The sequence below is a fragment of the Podarcis bocagei genome, assembly GCF_964188305.1.
Source record: "Podarcis bocagei genome assembly, chromosome: 8".
NCBI lineage: Eukaryota > Metazoa > Chordata > Lepidosauria > Squamata > Lacertidae > Podarcis > Podarcis bocagei.
The window spans coordinates 81,999,428-82,017,267 of NC_138133.1; the positions used below are offsets into that span (position 1 = coordinate 81,999,428).

General features: G+C 45.2%; 1 protein-coding gene across 2 annotated transcripts in view; it reads right to left on the minus strand.

Annotated features, from left to right (window-relative positions):
* Nucleotides 1-10,396: 10,396 nt before the first annotated feature.
* KCNQ3 (potassium voltage-gated channel subfamily Q member 3) overlaps nt 10,397-17,840 on the minus strand; it is a 188,263-nt gene continuing 180,819 nt past the window's right edge. For both annotated transcript variants that reach the window (XM_081204486.1, XM_081204487.1), the window contains 5 exons: nt 15,837-15,939; nt 15,135-15,266; nt 13,879-13,977; nt 12,739-12,823; nt 10,397-11,803 (listed from right to left, as the gene is read on the minus strand). In XM_081204486.1, the coding sequence (XP_081060612.1) occupies nt 11,087-11,803; nt 12,739-12,823; nt 13,879-13,977; nt 15,135-15,266; nt 15,837-15,939 (1,136 nt within the window). In that variant the 3' untranslated portion in view covers nt 10,397-11,086. The remainder of the gene's footprint in view (nt 11,804-12,738; nt 12,824-13,878; nt 13,978-15,134; nt 15,267-15,836; nt 15,940-17,840) is intronic.

Sequence of the window (17,840 nt, forward strand, 5' to 3'; positions counted from 1 at the left end):
AGGTTAAGAACAGACCTCCAGAATGAATTAAGTTCTTAACCCGAGGTACCACTGTACTAGATGCTTCACCTCACTTGGTCTGTTCACCAACCCCCCTGCAGTTCTGCCTCCAACATTAACTCCTTTAAGTTCCCTTTCCTGCTCATTACAAATACTAAGCTCACATTTCTTAGAACCATAGAATTGTAGAGTTGAAAGGTACTCTGTAAATCATCTAGTTCACCTCCCTGAAATGCAGGAATCTCAACTAAAGTATTCATGCATCCAACCTCTGCCTCAAAACTTCCAACGAAGGAAATTCCACCACTTCCCGGGGAAGACCGTTCCATTGCCAAACAGCTCTTACCCTCGGAAAGTCCCCACCCCGCCAAGTGAGGGATAACTCATTCAGTACAGCACAAGACTCTTAATCTCAGGGTTGTGGGTTTGAGCCCCAGGTTGGGCAAAAGAATTCCTGCATTTCAGGGGGTTGGTGTGGATGACCTTTGAGTCCCTTCCAACTCTGCAGCTCTATGATGCCTTTACAGTGGCTTATTGGCGAATAGGGGGCATCGCTAGTCTCCTTGCACCCTTGTTCCTAGATCTTCACTCACTGCTTCTTCCTTGGTGGGGTGGATATTGTGTGGTTCACCTTGGGTGCCGAAATGTCTTGAGCCACTTAAAGAAAGCACTTAAAGAAATTTTTTCAAGGCTTTGCATGTTCTCTTAAATACAGTGGTACCTCGGATTACAGACGCTTCAGGTTGCAGACACTTCAGGTTACAGACTCCGCTAACCCAGAAATAGTACCTCAGTTTAAGAACTTTGCTTCAGGATGAGAACAGAAATCGTGTGGCGGCAGCACAGTGGCAGCGGGAGGCCCCATTGGCTAAAGTGGTTAAGAACAGTTTCAGGTTAAGAATGGACCTCCAGAATGAATTTCGTTCTTAACCAGAGGTACCACTGTACTTAGAAAACTTTTCAAGGCTTTTGGAAGATGCAAATGCGACACCGTAAATGGCCTCTTTCATTTTCTGACCAAGGCAGCTCGCCGCTCTAGTCAGAACGCATTTTGAAATGAATTCTTCGCACACGACCAGTAATTGAAATTTCAATTCATTTATTAATAAGTGGTGCAGGTTGTATATTTTCGTTTTAAAGACAGAACATAAATTAAAAAAACAGGTAAGAAGTATTATTTGCATAATATATATATATATATTTATATATATATATGTATATATAACACATTGAAATCAACATATTAAAGTTGTTCAAATGTTGGACAGTGCTGGAATATAAATTACACATAACCGTTTAAAAATTACATTAAATGATATTAGAAAGAGCTCTGAAGGCCACTTGTATAAAAGTTGTGTTTCCCTTGTCAGCCCGGATCTGAAGAGCATCTGTTGTAGCGTGGAGAAATTATCTGAATGAGCAAGGCACAATTACAAGTTAGAAGAACAAGAGGCTCTAAGCTAGAAAACAAAACGCAATTGATCATATAACTGGGCGGCACGTTGGTGCATGGGTGAGGTGGGTTTACAAAGTGCTTTTTTAAAAAAAGAGGGGCTCCATCTCCAACAGAACATTTAAAGCATCATCATACCACTTTAAACTATCACGGCATCCCCTGGGAACTCTAGTTTGTTAGGGGTGCTGAGAGATGTTAGGAGACTCCCTGTTCCCTTCACAGAGCTACAGCTCACAGAGTTCGCTGGCCAGAGGGATTGATTGTTCAGACACTCTGGGAATTGTCACTCTTTGCAAACTCTCAAGATCCCTTGGAGTGGTACACTAGTGCTTCAAATGCATAGTCCAGAGGTGGCCAGAGCCTCGTTTGGAGTACCCAATCAGCAATTCATTTTTCACAGGCGTTTGTATTTTGAATCAAGCAATGTCTGAAGGGGCAGCAAATATTGGTTCTAGTCCTATCACAAGCTGGCGCTGTGGCTTATCTCCATGGCAGTCTAGATAGAAGCAAAGCCTTCTTTGACACACACATGCACACCACCAATGTACAGTTGTGCCTTGGTTTTCAAACAGAATGCGTTCCGGAAGTCCGTTCGACTTCCAAAATGTTCGGAAACCAAGCCGAGGCTTCCGATTCGCCGCAGGAGTGTCCTGCAGCCAGTCGGAAGCTGTGGAAGCCATGCTGGACGTTCAGCTTCTGAGGCAAAGTTTGCAAACCGGAACACCTACCGTGTTTTTTGCTCTATAAGGCACACTTTTTCCTTCCTAAAAGTAAAGGGAAATGTGTGTGCATCTTATGGAGCGAAAGCAGGCTGCACAGCTATCGCTGAAGCCAGAACAGCAAGAGGGAGAGCTGCGCAGCAATCCCTCTTGCTGTTCTGGCTTCAGCGATAGCCGCGCAAAGCCACTTCAACAACATTTGATTCAGAATATTTTTTTTCTTGTTTTCCTCCTCTAGAAACTAGGTGCGTCTTATGGTCGGGTGCGTCTTGTAGAGCGAAAAATACGGTACTTCCAGGTTTGCTGTGTTTGGGTTCCAAGTTGTTTGTGAACTAAGCTGTTCAAAAACCAAGGTATGACCGTATATGTCAACACATTTTGATTGTAAACTTTGCTTGTTAAGAAGAGGGCTGTCCTTATTTATTTCAATATTTATATTTACGGTACAGCTGGAGAGGCTAGTTAACACCCCCAGTTTGGCAACCTGATCTGCCCCCGCCCCCGATCCTGCAAGAAGGTTTTATTTTTATTTTTGGCTGCCCAAGATCTCACTGATTTTGACAACAGCAGCAGGGGAAAGGAGATAAAAACAGCCAAGACTTAGTGCTGAGGTGGGCACCTTGATGGGCATACAAAATGGCCCCTCCCCAGTCATCGGATTCATCATTCGGCAAGAGGGGGCAATGATATGCCATTCCTTAGCTGATCTCTGCAGACCTAAGAGATGCTCCTTCCATCAATGGCATGCAGGAGAAGGTTGAATGCAGCCCTTGTAGCCTAAAGAGCTAGCCACCCTCGTTGTACAGTGCCTACTGGCTTTGTGTGTTTTATCAATATAATAATTGCAGCAGCAGCATCAAGAAGTGCCCTGTGACAGAGTCCTTTGGCTGTCTATGGAGAGAAAGAATCTGGAGTCCTTGGATCAAACTTCCAGACCACCAGTTGTCTATCCCTAGACCAGCCTTCCCAAACGTGGTACCCACCAGACGGCATGCACTCCAGCTCCCATCATCCTCAGCCAACTTAGCCAAACAGCAATGAAACATGGGAGTTGTAGTCTGGGGAGCCAAGGCTGAAGAACACTGCCTTGGACAGTAACCTTACAACGCAATCCTAATCTGGCCAGGATGAGACAGAGAGGTGTCACTAGCAGGTTGGTGGGCAGAGACCCCAAATATGTTTAGAGAATTATGCAGGCATAAATCCAAAGGCCAACGGGGTTTCGGCCAGCAGTATATAGGACCTTCTGGGACAGATGTGGCCTTGGATCTACTGGATCCCCCCAAAAAAACCCTGAGAACTTCAAGCCCAATTAGCCACCAGCTGGTGCTGGTCATTTTCTACCATTGTTTTCAATGGGGAGGGGAGATTTAAAAGAAAACGACAACCAGAGTCACTGAGGCTGAAAGAAACACATTACCCAACACCACCACTTTCTGCCTTCAGCAGAAAAAGCTGGAGGATTTCCTTAGAGGCAGGTCCCAATGAGTTTGATGTACTTTACAGCCCTACCTGCAAGAAGGTGGAGTTTATAATGTAGCATTTGCTTAGCAGCCCAGCCGAATCCTAAGCACGTTGACTCAAAAATAAGCTCTGTCAAATCTGATGATGACGACTCCCATCCCTTAGAAGTGAGCATGGGTCAGATCCAGGGAGGTGTGTCCCATTTTGCCCATCAAGGTGAAGCAGGAATTGATGCCTTGCAACTGCCTCACAGCTCCTGGCACCACTTCTCCATCCATCCTGCCACCTCAGCTACTGGCAAAGAAGCAGTGCTGGAATCAGCACAAATTTCAGGTGAGATCCCACCCGATTTGGATGAGATCTCACTGAAATTGCATGAGATCTTGCACACTTGCACGATCTCACGTAATTCAGGACACTGTTTCAGCCGATGGCAGAGCTGTTTATCTGCCAGCGGCCTCAGTCGGCCTAATGGCAGAGCCGGCACTGGCTAGATCGCTATCCTATGGGTAACTTGGACCTGCTACACAAATGGTCCTGCCATAACACACATTTTTTAAAAACTCCTTTGAGATCAGTGCTAGAGACTTCCCTGAATTTTACCTAAATAAGAACTAAGAAGCTAACTTGGGGGGGGGGCGCTGTGGTCAGGTAAACAAACTAGAGAATGTTGGAACAATTTTGCCACATTGCCTTTAAAATTCGCCCAGTCCAAATCTGTAGATCTAACAATGAACACACAAACAAACAAATTATAAAATACAATGGACGAAACCTAGACTAAGCTTTGAAATCAATGGGACAAGTCCGTGGAAGAATGGAAGCCCTTTTTGGACTACTTAAGGAAATATTGCACTATGATGAACTCGTGAGCAGGATTTGAATTATGGGCAACAGAAGGAATTAAAGAATACAATATTGATGTTATGGTATAGAAAAAAGAAAGCAGGGGGTGGGATAAAAACACCATGGAAAATGGGGTGGGGAGTCAAAAGAAGATAAATCTATTATGTATTGAAGTATATATGTAAATTTTTTGAAAACAATAAAATTTATTATTAAAAAATGTTTAGGAATGTAAGAAAACATCAATATTTGTTTGACCCATGTCTGTCAACTACAGCAATGTTTTCATTCCACTGCAGTTCAAATTCTGATGTTATTCATCTTACTGAATGTAACTGTCCACTGTGATGGAGTTTCACATAATTACATAATTAAATCCACACCATTCATTTTGATGCAAAGAACATAAAAAACCATAAATTGAGCCTTCTGGATTGGGCCTATCTAGTCCAGCAATCTGTTCTCTCAGTTGCCAACCAGATGCCTGTGAGAAACATGAGTGGAATACTGTGTCCAGTTCTGGGTGCCACAATTTTAAGGATATTGTCAAGCTGGAACAGAGGAGGGCAACCAAGATGGTCAAGGGTCTGGAAGCCAAGCCTGATGAAGAACGGTTGAAGGAGCTGGGCATGTTCAGCCTGGAAAAGAGGACACTGAGAGGAGATACGTCAGCCATCTTCAAATATCTCAAGGGCCGTCACATGGAAGATGGAGCAAGCTTGTTTTCTCCCGCTCTGGAGGAAAGGACTCGAACCAATGGCTTCAAGTTGCAAGAAAGGAGATTCCGACTAAACATCAGGAAGAACTTTTTGACTGAAAGAGCTGTTTGACAGTGGAACAGTCTCCCTTGGAGGTTGTGGGCTCTCCTTCTGTGGAGGTTTTTAAGAAGAGGTTGGCTGGCCATCTGTCCAGGATGCTTTAGCTGAGATTCCTGCATTGCAGGGAGTTGGACTAAAGGACCCTTGAGGTTCTTTCCATCTCTACAATTCTATGAGTTAATGCTGCTCTTGCAGATACACCTGGTTTCCAAAGTGGCAGTGCTATTTAGCTGATGGGCCACCATTTTTTTTAAAAAAAAAGCTCATTTTTTGTTTTCGTTTTCTTTAAGCCTGATTGCACTTGTTCAGTTGCTGAATCCCTTGAGCTATTTTCTCAGCCAGTCACCTGAAGCAATTCAAAGCAGCTTCTTAGCAGCAGCAGCCTAACAATGCAAAACCTGCTCTCAGTTGACCCGTTAAAAACGATTTGCTCCGTTGTTGATTTTTTTAAGTCACCATGGACAGAAAACAGATTGAATCAGCCACAACTCCTGGATGAAAACAGGATAATAATCTTGCTAAACTTAGTGGGATATGTAAGGAAAATATTACCGCAACCACAACAAGGACAACCATGGATAGAATCAGCCTTTCTGCCAACCTGCAAGGGATATAATGTACTTTTGATAAAGTTTTTCTTTTTTGCATTCTCTCCCACATGGTCTCAGTGCTGCTTGCAAGGTTAATCTAAGGCCATGTAGAGATGCCATATTTTTCACACACAATAAAGTGATCGGATGGGAATTGGCACATAGCGACAGACTAGGGCTGCCATGGCTTTGCCCCCACCTCCCAAATAGCTCAACAACTTTTGCATCTGGATTTTCACTTTTTGAAATATGGCAACCCACAACAGACACCCTGTTTTGAAAACTTGCTAGGTGCATTAATAAGAAACACTTGTCAGATTTGGACAGCCCATTTCCTTCACAATGGGCTGTGCCAGCCCCTGTTCCACATGATCAATCGTTAATTGCTTTGCACTCTTCGGAAATTCAACTACTGCTCTTTTGTAGTGTGAGAGATGTCGTGTGCTCCCCCCCCCCAAAAAAAAAGAGATCTGGCATGCTAAGCTTCTCTATGGCCAAGATGGGACAAAGAAATGCCCTGTTAAAACCCACCATGGTGAAAAGGAATTCAGGTAGCTGAAAGGAAATGGATGACATTTCTGAGCATGATCATTTAAAATGGTGGTTTCCCATGTGACCATAAATTCAGCAAACACACCACTTCCACCTTCGTATCACTTGTGAAAGACAGCACCAGTATATAGAATCGGCCGAGTCCGAGTTGTTGTCACGATGGTAATGGTAGCATATTGCCAACCTTAATTTCCAGAATTCCTGACATGATCAATCCTCACCAAATGGTATCTGCATCCCCCCCCCCCCCGCTTGCAATTATTATGGTCCATAGGAGAAGTTTTCCAATGAGAACTGGTGGAAAAGGCATCACATTCACAAATGGTTCACCTGCCGTGAGTCCTGCAAAAGAGGTTGCCTGCCGACAGTGATGCTCAGGTGACCTCATGATCTAGGCTTGCTTCAGATTTTTACAGCATGGATGATGACATCGTCAGAGGAGCTGGCATGGGCCTGCCATATTCCTGCACTGCAGGGGTTTGAACTATATGATCCACAGGGTCCCTTCCAACTCTACAATTCTACAGTTCTATGGTTCTATGTCCTTCACCCATTTACGGAAATAAGGGATGGACCACAGCTCAGTGGCAGAGCACACGTTCTTCCTGCAGAGGTTGAAAATCCTGGCCATTTCCAGTTAAAGGAATTAGGTAGCAGGAGAGATCCTGGAGAGCAGCTGCCGGTCAGAGTTGTCAGTACTGAGTTAGATAGCCCTAGTAATAAGGAAGCATTCTATGTTCCTAAAGGTGTTCCGTGTAAAGGCCTGTTGTGTAGAATGACTTGATTCACATGACTTATTCCCTTAAAAAGTGTGGGGAGGGAGTGCATACAGCCGCAATGCACATGAGGTTCTGCAAAAAAAAAGATGCTCGCTCTGCATGTTACATGATGTATGCAGTGCAAGAGCATCTGCCCTCATCGCACCAAATGCATTGCCTCACCAGTCCATCCAGCGTCTGAAGCGAGCCTTACTCCTCTGCAAGACGGTAAATGAGTACCGTTCTCTTCCTACCAATGGTCCTGCGAATGTGCCCCACAACATACACAGGTAGTAAAAGGGGGGAAACATATCAATGGACTTTCCACTGATTTCAAAATGCTTGGCAGATGTGGACAAACTGAGCCTCACGTAGTCTTCCGTGGCAAGGTATAATTAACCCCATTTTACAGATGAGGAAACAGACGCATGAGGGTCCCTGGATATACCAAGCTGGCTATTTTACCGGTGATGTGAAATTTCAGTGCCACTCAAACAGAGTGCCAATTTTTTTGCTGATCTCCGATGGATTAGGATACATCCTTTGCTGTGTGCCGGGTTTTGTAATATTAGGAGGAGCAGAAAAGTAGGAGGAGCTCTACTTCAGTTTGTCAAGGGTACCAAGCCGTGTCTCACTGGAGTTATCTCTCCTAAATATTGTTAATAGATTGTTCGGTCTTCCAAAATATTGCACTGCACTCCTTTTGCACAATATATGCTTGCCCTGGACACTGATCATAAATGATGGAGATTCTGGATGCATTGAAATCACATTTAAACCAATGGAACCTAAGACCACTCTTGTGTGCTCCAATACCATAGAGCTCACTGGGATTCAGAGCTGGCCTGCACTCCATGGAGGAATATCTGGCTGCTGTATTGTGGTTTTCCCTACAAGGATTGTGAAAGGGAGAAGCATAACTCTGAAACACAGATCATGCTTCTCAGGGCATGTCCATGGGGTGTCCGCCCTAGTGGTGTAGACTCACATTTCCCTTTGGCATGTGACCTGTTCCCTACAGAGCCAGTACTGGCATAAATGCAGCAAACATGTCTGCTATCACAAAGTAATGAAATGTGACAGGGCTGCATTCACATGACAGTTTATCTCATTTTCACGTTTGCCTAACTGTTCATTTCTGCATGATAGGCATCTCTCCGTTTTCACACGTTCAAGGCATGCCCGACTGTGCAGGTGCACATCACCACAAACCCGGAAGTGGCACAAAAAGGAGCAAAAACAACCCTCAAAGAAGATCCAGCAATCCTATGAGCCTTTGCAAGTGCAATTCCATGGCAACAGCCTTTGGAGAGCATACCCTCCCACATTTCTCCAATGAAAATAGGGACGTCCCATTCCCTAATTTATACCCTACACATCTTACTGGGTTACCCCCAGCCACTCTGGGCAGCTTCCAACATATATAGGTAAAAGGTAAAGGGGCCCCTGACCATTATGTCCAGTCGTGGCCGACTCTGGGGCTGTGGCACTCATCTTGCTTTATTGGCTGAGGGACAGCTTCTAGGTCATGTGAACCAGAGCAGCGCACGGAAACACCATTTACCTTCCCACCGGAGTGGTACCTATTTATCTACTTGCACTTTGACGTGCTTTTGAACTGGTAGGTTGGCAGGAGCAGGGACCGAGCAACAGGAGCTCACCCTGTCGCAGGGATTTGAACCGCCGACCTTCTGATCGGCAAGTCCTAGACTCTGTGGTTTAACCCACAGCGCCACCCACGTCCTCCAACATATATAAAAATATAATGAAACATTGAACATCTTTTTAAAAGCCTTCCCTATACAGGGCTGCCTTCAGACGGCTCAGAGGTTGGATAACTCCATACCGTCCACCATTTCTCCAATGAAAATAGGGACGTGCTATGGAAAAGTGGGGCATTCTGGGATCAAATCAGAAACCAGGATAGCTTCTCTAGATTAGGGACATCCTTGGAAAATAGGGACACTTGGAGGGTTTGGGAGAGTTGGGAGTTTGAGCAAGGATGTTTGGAGGGAGTGATTGTGGTGCTTGCAGGCTTTTTCAATGGTTTCCCAAAGATGTGGGATTTCACTCGGAACGTAAATGGAGAGTTGCCTGAATACTTGAGCTTTCACACAGTGCAAAAGCCACCTCCAGAATTGTAGTGGAACATAATGGGATTGTAGTGAAGCATAGCACAATTTAGCACTCATTTCCATATTATATACGACCTGGGAGCAAATAATATGGAAATTAGCATTAACCTTGCGCTATAATTTCGTAATAGTTCCAGAAGTAGCTTTCACATTGCGTGAAAGCTCAAATACAATGCGGAGCTTAACAGTTAGGGGAAAGTTCTGAAAATGGAATAAAGTAATTTATATGTGACAACGGCAGCCAGAATGTTATATGCACAAAAATGGAAAGGAGGGACATTTCCAACGAAGGAGGAATGACTTTAAAAAGTAATGGACTATATGAGGTAACGGCAAAGCTGACAGCAATATTAAGAGATCAAAACGATGGATTTTTTTAAAATAGAAGAATGGAGGTCTTTGGGGGATCATTTGAGGGGGAAAAACACTGCAAATGAAATCGCAGGATTTGAGATTGGAGTAGTGGGGAAAAAATGATGAAGCAATTGTATTAGAGGGATTTCTGTAGTAGATAAGGGTTTGATATTTAATGCATCGGGGAAAAGGTTTGGATAAATACATTTTGGAGATGTGGGTGAGAAGTCCATACGTGAACAATGTCAATATTTAATTTGAAGTCAATTTGCAAAAAAAATTATGGAAATTTAATTAAAATATATATTATTTTTTTAAAAAAAGAAAATGGAATAAAGTGCCATTTGAATGCAGCCTTGGTCACTTAAAAATCCTGTTTAAATTAATGGAATTTAAGGAGTCAGAAACCCACCAAGTTTAGTGAGATGGATGCTCTCAAGGTGATAGGAAGGCTGCCACAACCCAGAGTGCTAGGGCACATGTAATTCTCATTGAAAAGTGTGCCTACACTCTATGATTTCTCATATATATATATATATATATATATATATATATATATATATATATATATGGGGCATGAAGAATGTTCAGTTATCAAAAAGGGCAGTAAGAGCTGTTCCACAGCGAAACGGACTCCTTCAGAAGTTGCTGGGATCTCCTTCATTTGAGGTTTTTAAACAAAGGTTGGGTAAACATCCATCAGGTATTCTTTAGCTCTGATTCCTATATTGCACAGGGTTGGACTAAAAGACCCTCAGGGTTCTTTTTTTAAAAAAAGGATATAGCAAAGGAAATTTGGATGAACAGAATGAATTACAGTGATGCCGGCAAACTGGAAAACCGACGTACAGAAAGACAGGATGGGAGGGTGGAATATTCCACAGACATACAGACACATATATATATATTGAAAAGGGCATTGCTCTGTAACCTAGTGTTTGGTTTTGCTCTGCTTACAAAAATGTAGCATGTGCCACTGTTAGAATATCTTTTTGTGCCCAGAGATGACCCGGCCCTCGGTATACCGAAGAACATCCATTTTTGCTATGGGTTGTTTTTGTTTTGTTTTTGTTATTTAAAACCACAGAAGAAATTATCTGTACCATTTATAGTGTAAAGTCATGCACAACCATTGCTCAAAACTAAACCGCTTAGTTTTGGCAGCATGAAGAAAACCGCATTAAGCCGACCGTATGAAATGGTGCAGGATGACTACCACTAATACCAGCATGCATTGCAGCCATTGGTGAAATTTGTGTGTGTGTGTGTGTTGGTTTATGAGCTAGGAAGCTTTGGGTGTGTATAGTGAGATATACAAAGTTTATGTTTACATTACGAGAAGAAGCCAGCCAGTGACTCCACCCCAACCCCAACCCACCCCCACTGGATAAATTTTAAACTGGCTTGCTCGGAGTCCATACTGAATCAGAGAAGCCCTCCCCTGTCGAAGAAAGAGGCATGGAACCACTTGGGGTAAAAGGGTCAGTATCCGTGTCCGTTTCGCCCTCGGCCAAGTAGCGTTTCTCCTTCATCCAGCTTGAGCCCCCGTTCGACCCGAAAAGGAAGTCGTCCTTGTCTTGGGAGATGCTGAACCCGCTAGGCGATCGTTCGAGTTCCTCGTGGTTGACAGAGAGGAGGGATAAGGGAGTGTCGCTGTCTCTCGTCAGGCTATGTTTCTGCCTGGAAGAGATTCTGTCTGAGTGGGGGCTCTGGAGGTCTCCTGGTGGGGAACGGTAGGAAACGTGGGGGTCAATGAAGGTGAGTATAGGCAAAACCGTCGGCCTTTCAGCGTACGAAGTTGAGAACGGCATGGCCTGCCACCTACCGGAGTTCTGACCGCCCAACGGCAACGAGAGCGGGCCAACGTCGCAGCCCTGCGTCGAGAAACCAAAAGGGGGGACTTTGTTCACCGGTACATGGTGGAAACTCGGAGGCATTTCATGAATAGAAGGCTCAGAATATTTGTAAATGATGGACTTCAGTTCAGAATATCTGTTATCCTCTGCTGCGGACACAGTTTCTTTTGAAGGGCACACTTGGACTTGGAGATGCTCCATATGCTGCATGTGCATATCGACCAAAAAATCCAATTTCTTCCCCATGTCATGGACCTGAAAGAGAAGAGCCCATCAGACTGGAGGACAATGAGCAATTGGCCATCCAATCATATGTGGCAAGGAACCATTGTTCTTTCTAGCTCATCATGGTCTCCACCAAGGACCATGGAAACCTGTGACCCTGCAGATTTTGTTGGAACTCCAATTCCCATCAGCCTCAGTCAGCATGGCCAACAGTCAGGGGTGATGGGAGTTGTAGTCCAGCAACTTCTAGACCAGGGGTGGGGAACCATTGGCCACCCAGGTCTTGCTCAACTACAACTCTCATCCGTGCCAGCAAGCATGGCCAATGACCAGAGATGATAGGAGTTGTAATTCCCCACACTTGATCTACAGGGCCAGACTAGCCATAGTCTACACTGACTTGTAGCCACTCTCTATAGTTTTGAACAGGAAGATTTCACAGAATAAGCTAAAACATGTACTCCACCACAGAAAATAAGCCCTTTCCCCCAGAGTTTTCATGTTAGGCTGTGATGGAGAGAGGAGCTTTCACCTACGTTTCTACATCTTCTCTTGGAGCAAGTTTGTACCAAGAGCTTGTTTACATGTCCCCCTTATCAATAGCTCGCTTTAGCCATTTGGAATCTGTAAGCATGTTCAATCAGGAGGGTGGTATTTCATGTATGGCAGAGGGAAGCAATTTTTGCTTTCGAGTGCTGGACCAACAGTGCATCTGGAAAGCAGCGCGTCACTGGGGCCAGATGCAAACTCAACACGAACTTCAAGGAAGTCTGGAGTCTCCACCTAAGCCTTTCCACATCTTCTGAAGCCAACTGTAGCAAAAAAGATGGTCACCAGTACAATATATATATACAAAATCTCATCGTTATAGCCATGTTACACACATATATATATTGCTATAGGCATGTTATATGTTATAAGTGGATGTTATAGGGAAGACTTGGGAAGAGCTGAGAATTCCTTACCTGTCTTTCAACTCTGACAAATTTGCCCATCATACTTTGGTCTTCAGGATCTACTGTCGATGCTTTGGCTACATACGGATCATTCCTAAAAGCAAAGAAGGCTCTAGTTTAGGCAAAACGTTTGCTGTTGTTTTCACTCATATTTCCACTTCTTCTGGGCCCAAGGAATTAAGTGCCTCCCACACTACCTCACCAGTCTTATGTGGCATGGTGGAAGGCCATTGGATGAAGGAGAAGTGGCCTTCTCCAGGCCAGGGGATTGGCCCTTTAAGCACCTGAGGTTCTCCAACAAAGGAGGCAGAACATAGGAGAGAAGGACTGGAGTCAAAAGGCTCCAAGACCCCATCAGAGCATGCTGCTCAGCAGGAGCTGTCCGTGGCGCTATGACAACTGTCCTGCTTGACAGTGCATTCTGTAGGTGCTTCTTTGGCCCCAGAGCAAGAGGAGCACAGAAACCTGAATGAGTTGCATGTGGTTTTTGGACTGAGCGGTGCTGAGGCTGCTGAGATGTTGTGTGCATCCCTCATGCCCAACTAATGCTTACCATGTCCTCCTTTGAAGAAGCACAGAATGGCCAACTCAATGATTCCCAAATAGTGTGGCAGGAGGCACTATGATAGAATGGTGAAGGTGCTACAAGATGTTATATAATGAAGTGCTCCTGTGAACCGAAAGGCCCATCCACAAATGAGGCTGATCAATGCACCTCTGTACGACTTACTGTTCTAGCTTTGCCTATCCCCTTTCAATCAGCCTCTGTTAATAGTTCGTAAGTCTGTTGTGTCTTTCTAAGGATGTGCAAACATTCTTTCACTTCCGCCTTCCAGAGGAGGTGGGGTTGCCGGCTTCACGCTCCCAGCCCCCGCGTGATTGGGGGAATCCCCAGCCACATCACCCCCTGGCCAGCCAATCGGCTGGCTCTGGGGGCATGGCCTGACCTATTTAACGGGGGCGCGGCCGGGGATCTCCCTCTTTTGCCACCTCCAGCTCCAGAAATGGTCAGGTTTTGCAAGGGTTCACTTAAGAGTTTTGGTGGTTGTGGTTTTTGTAAAGTCTACAGCAGGGATGGGCAACACTGGCTCTCTAGGTGTTGTTGGACAGTCATCTATTCTCAACAAGCTGTGCACAGAGGAATTTCACCTTGGAGACTGCTGCGAAGGGTAAGGGAAGGCTCCTCCTTTCTGGGATTTCTTATGCTTGGGAGTGGACGGAGGTCCAGGTGCAAAAATCATATCTATTCTGAAAGAAGACAGTAAGAGGACATAATGAAACAGGTGTGATTCGTTAATTGTTGGCCCGCGGCCCCAGTTACATTCTAGGATCAAAAGGTGTGCTATAAATCTTCCAAATACATCAATAGCTTTAGCTCCCACTTGGTTATGGGTTTTTTTTGAGGGGGGGGGGGTGATCACACAGGGTCCCCAGAGGTTTAACGGTCTATTGATCCCTATACCACCACTGTGCTTGCTTCCCCGCTGCCACCAACCGGTTACTCTCTGGTAAAACACTGTGTCCAGACAGTTGTTAAAGGTGAACAAAAAAACCCCAACAAGTTTATTTTACAGACATTAACAAGCTTATGGTTTCTCCGATAATATTCCTGTCAGTATCTCAACTTTAGTTTCTTTACTGCATGGTGACATGATGTATGTGGGAATTTATGTGCATATACCTCTGCCTTCCTCCATTGCCAGACAGAGGACGGGTGAGTTTAAGCACCTTCCAAAATGTGGGCAGGGTTTTCTGTACAAAGTGGTAACTTCTGAATATCTCCTACAGCTGTCACTAGTGCATGGGTTGGCAACCCCAAAGAGTCTTCTAATCCAGTGTTTCCCAACCTTTTTTGGGCAAAGGCACACTTGTTTGATGAAAAAAATCTCGAGGCACACCACCATTACAGCCCCGTGACGTCAGCGTGCAGCGTCACGCCGGGAGGGACGCACGAAAGTGTAAGTTTCAATTTTTTCCCCTCCCCCTTGCCGGGGAACCTCCAAGCTTTGGGGGGGGGGAGGAGGCAGCAAAGCGAGGCAGGAAGGAGAGCGCGGCTTGGCTGGGTGAGCTTTGGCAGGGGCAGGGAATGAGAGCCGCGAGGTGGGCGCTGCGGACGGAGGCGCTGCCCGCCGAGCTCGCAGGCAGCCAGGTAGGCAGATGGCGAGAGCCCCGCGCTGGGCGGCCTCTCCTCGCCGTCGCCGCCCCGCCTCTCGCCGCCTGACTCGCCCGCCTCCCTCCAGGCAACATCTCGCGGCACACCAGGCAACATCTCGCGGCACACTAGTGTGCCGCGGAACAGTGGTTGGGAAACACTGTTCTAATCCATACTGTGAAATTCTGGGCCAGTCCTTGCCAGCTGAACATCTTTACACCTTTAGCACACTGCTGGCAGCAGAGCCACTTACCTCGCTTGAAGGTATTTGATCCTGGTAAGCATGTCAAGGTGTCCTGCTGAATATTGCTCTATCACATCCTTTACATCATAAGGCCTCAAGGTCTCCTTGAATCGCTTCTTATAGAGGCGGAACTGTAGTATTCTGGTACAAGGAGAGAATGTTTATCACTGGGGTTTCCCTTGGCTAATTCCCACCATTCTCATAGAGGAAGGGATTGCATATGTATCTGTGTTTAAATATCAGCCTTGCTTATTAGCCTACTGCGCTAACCATAGTTCAGCCTTTGCCATGCTGGCTCACCTCCAGTGCCCATCAGCCCCACTCAACATGACCAATTGGCATACATAGCAGGAGGTATAGCTAATAACACCTGCTCTAACTAGCTACCGGGTTGCTCTAACTAGCTACAATTGGAAATAAAACTGTCAATATCATAATGCCGTTATTAAAAAATAGTCCTGTTATTCTAAACAAAAAACTAAGGTGAAGCAGCACTTCCCAAAACAACTTGCAAACCGAAACACAGCCACTCACTGAGATTTGCACTTCTCTGAATTTTGCAATGCTTTTCGCCAGCTCTAAATGCACCTTGAGATTGGGGAAATGAGAAAAACTAAGTTTTCCCCTAGTTGCAGTCATCTCAAAGGTCGGGTTTACAGGGGCCAATATTTTAAACTGAGGCAAAAAGAGGACAACAAGCACAGACTTTACCTGACAGCTCGGATGACCACTTTCAGCGTGGGGATCATGTCTTCAATGAGGAGTTCATTGCTGTACCCTCTGTCTTCTGCCAGAGGATCCCCAGTTCCAGCATCTAAAAGGTGAGTGAAGAATCCACATGAAGGAAGGGCAGATGCAGAAGAGTTCAGAGCAAAGTGGAGCTGCTCCTACAGTACCAGCTAAATTCTCGTGTTATTGGGTTGTATCCATTGAAAATGTCCCAGTAGCACAAGACTTCTGCGTTGCACAATGGAAAATTCCATTATTCTCTCCCCATGCTCCCCTATCCAAAAAATATGCTTTGGAGGACTGGTGGAACCCCCAGACCAGACCAGATCTGGGGAGCCCACAGGAGGAGAATCATAGAATCATAGAATCATAGAGTTGGAAGAGACCACAAGGGCCATCGAGTCCAACCCCCTGCCAAGCAGGAAACACCATCAGAGCACTCCTGACATATGGTTGTCAAGCCTCTGCTTAAAGACCTCCAAAGTAGGAGACTCCACCCCACTCCTTGGCAGCAAATTCCACTGTCGAACAGCTCTTACTGTCAGGAAGCTCTTCCTAATGTTTAGGTGGAATCTTCTTTCTTGTAGTTTGGATCCATTGCTCCGTGTCCGCTTCTCTGGAGCAGCAGAAAACAACCTTTCTCGCTCTTCTATGTGACATCCTTTTATATATTTGAACATGGCTATCATATCACCCCTTAACCTCCTCTTCTCCAGGCTAAACATGCCCAGCTCTCTTAGCCGTTCCTCATAAGGCATCGTTTCCAGGCCTTTGACCATTTTGGTTGCCCTCCTCTGGACACGTTCCAGTTTGTCAGTGTCCTTCTTGAATTGTGGTGCCCAGAACTGGACACAGTACTCCAGGTGAGGTCTGACTGGACACAGTACTCCAGGAGAGGAAGATGATATTCCTTTGTACAAGTGGAAGTCTTTGTGCAAACCCATAGTTACCACCCATCAAAACCGTGGCTCCCAAATGTTATACAAGCCAACAATGTAGAAGTCAGAAACTAGTTCTCTTGAAATTAACAGTTCACCATGCATTCTTCTTTAGCTAAAACAAAACAAAACAAAACCCTACTCTTTTGACACTTGTTAATTAGCTGTGTTGCCTGAATAAAATCATGCTTAAAGTATTAGTTGTTGTTGTTGTTGTTGTTGTTGTTTATTGGATTTATATACCGCCCTGTACCCAGGGGGCTTAGGGCGGTTCACATAATAAAATCAAGATATAAAACCACAAAATACCTAATGAAAATAAAAACAACAACCTGATAGCCCTGAGGACACAACCTAATGTGTGGTTGAGAAGGATTTCTGACACACATTAACATTCTTCATATTACCTGGCAGTATTTACATGAATTAACCTGGGAGCAAAAGAAAGCACCTCAAGGGCCAAACCATATGTGTACCAAATTCACAAGGTAGAATCGATGTTGGCCACTACAACTCCAAAATACGGGGGGGGGGGGGAATGACCTGAATGTGCACATTACTTCTCATTTCTTTTTCTCTGTCTTCAGGGCAAAGCAGGGAAGAAGTTGAAGAAGGAGCAAAAAGGGTTTTCTCTTGTGTGCTTGTGTTTCTTTGTGGCTGATTAGCTGTTTTCTCTGTGCAAAGGTCAGAGGGGGCAGGGTTTCTGTTGAGGAAGGTGATTAGCTGTGGGAGGAGCTTATCAGAGCTAGCAGGGAAGAAGTTGAAGAAGGAGCAAAAAGGGTTTTCTCTTGTGTGTTTGTGTTTCTCTGTGGCTGATTAGCTGTTCTCCCTGTGCAAAGGTCAGAGGGGGCAGGGTTTCTGTTGAGGAAGGTGATTAGCTGTGGGAGGAGCTTATCAGAGCTAGCAGGGAAGTGGTGCACGCCTAGCAGCGCGCGCAGTTCAATCCATCTTTTAGATTTAGAGGAGCTAGTCTCAAACGTTTGTTGGTGGAGACCTAGGTTTTTTTGTGGGGGGAGTTATTTGTCCTTTCTTCACGCTTTTTATGGAG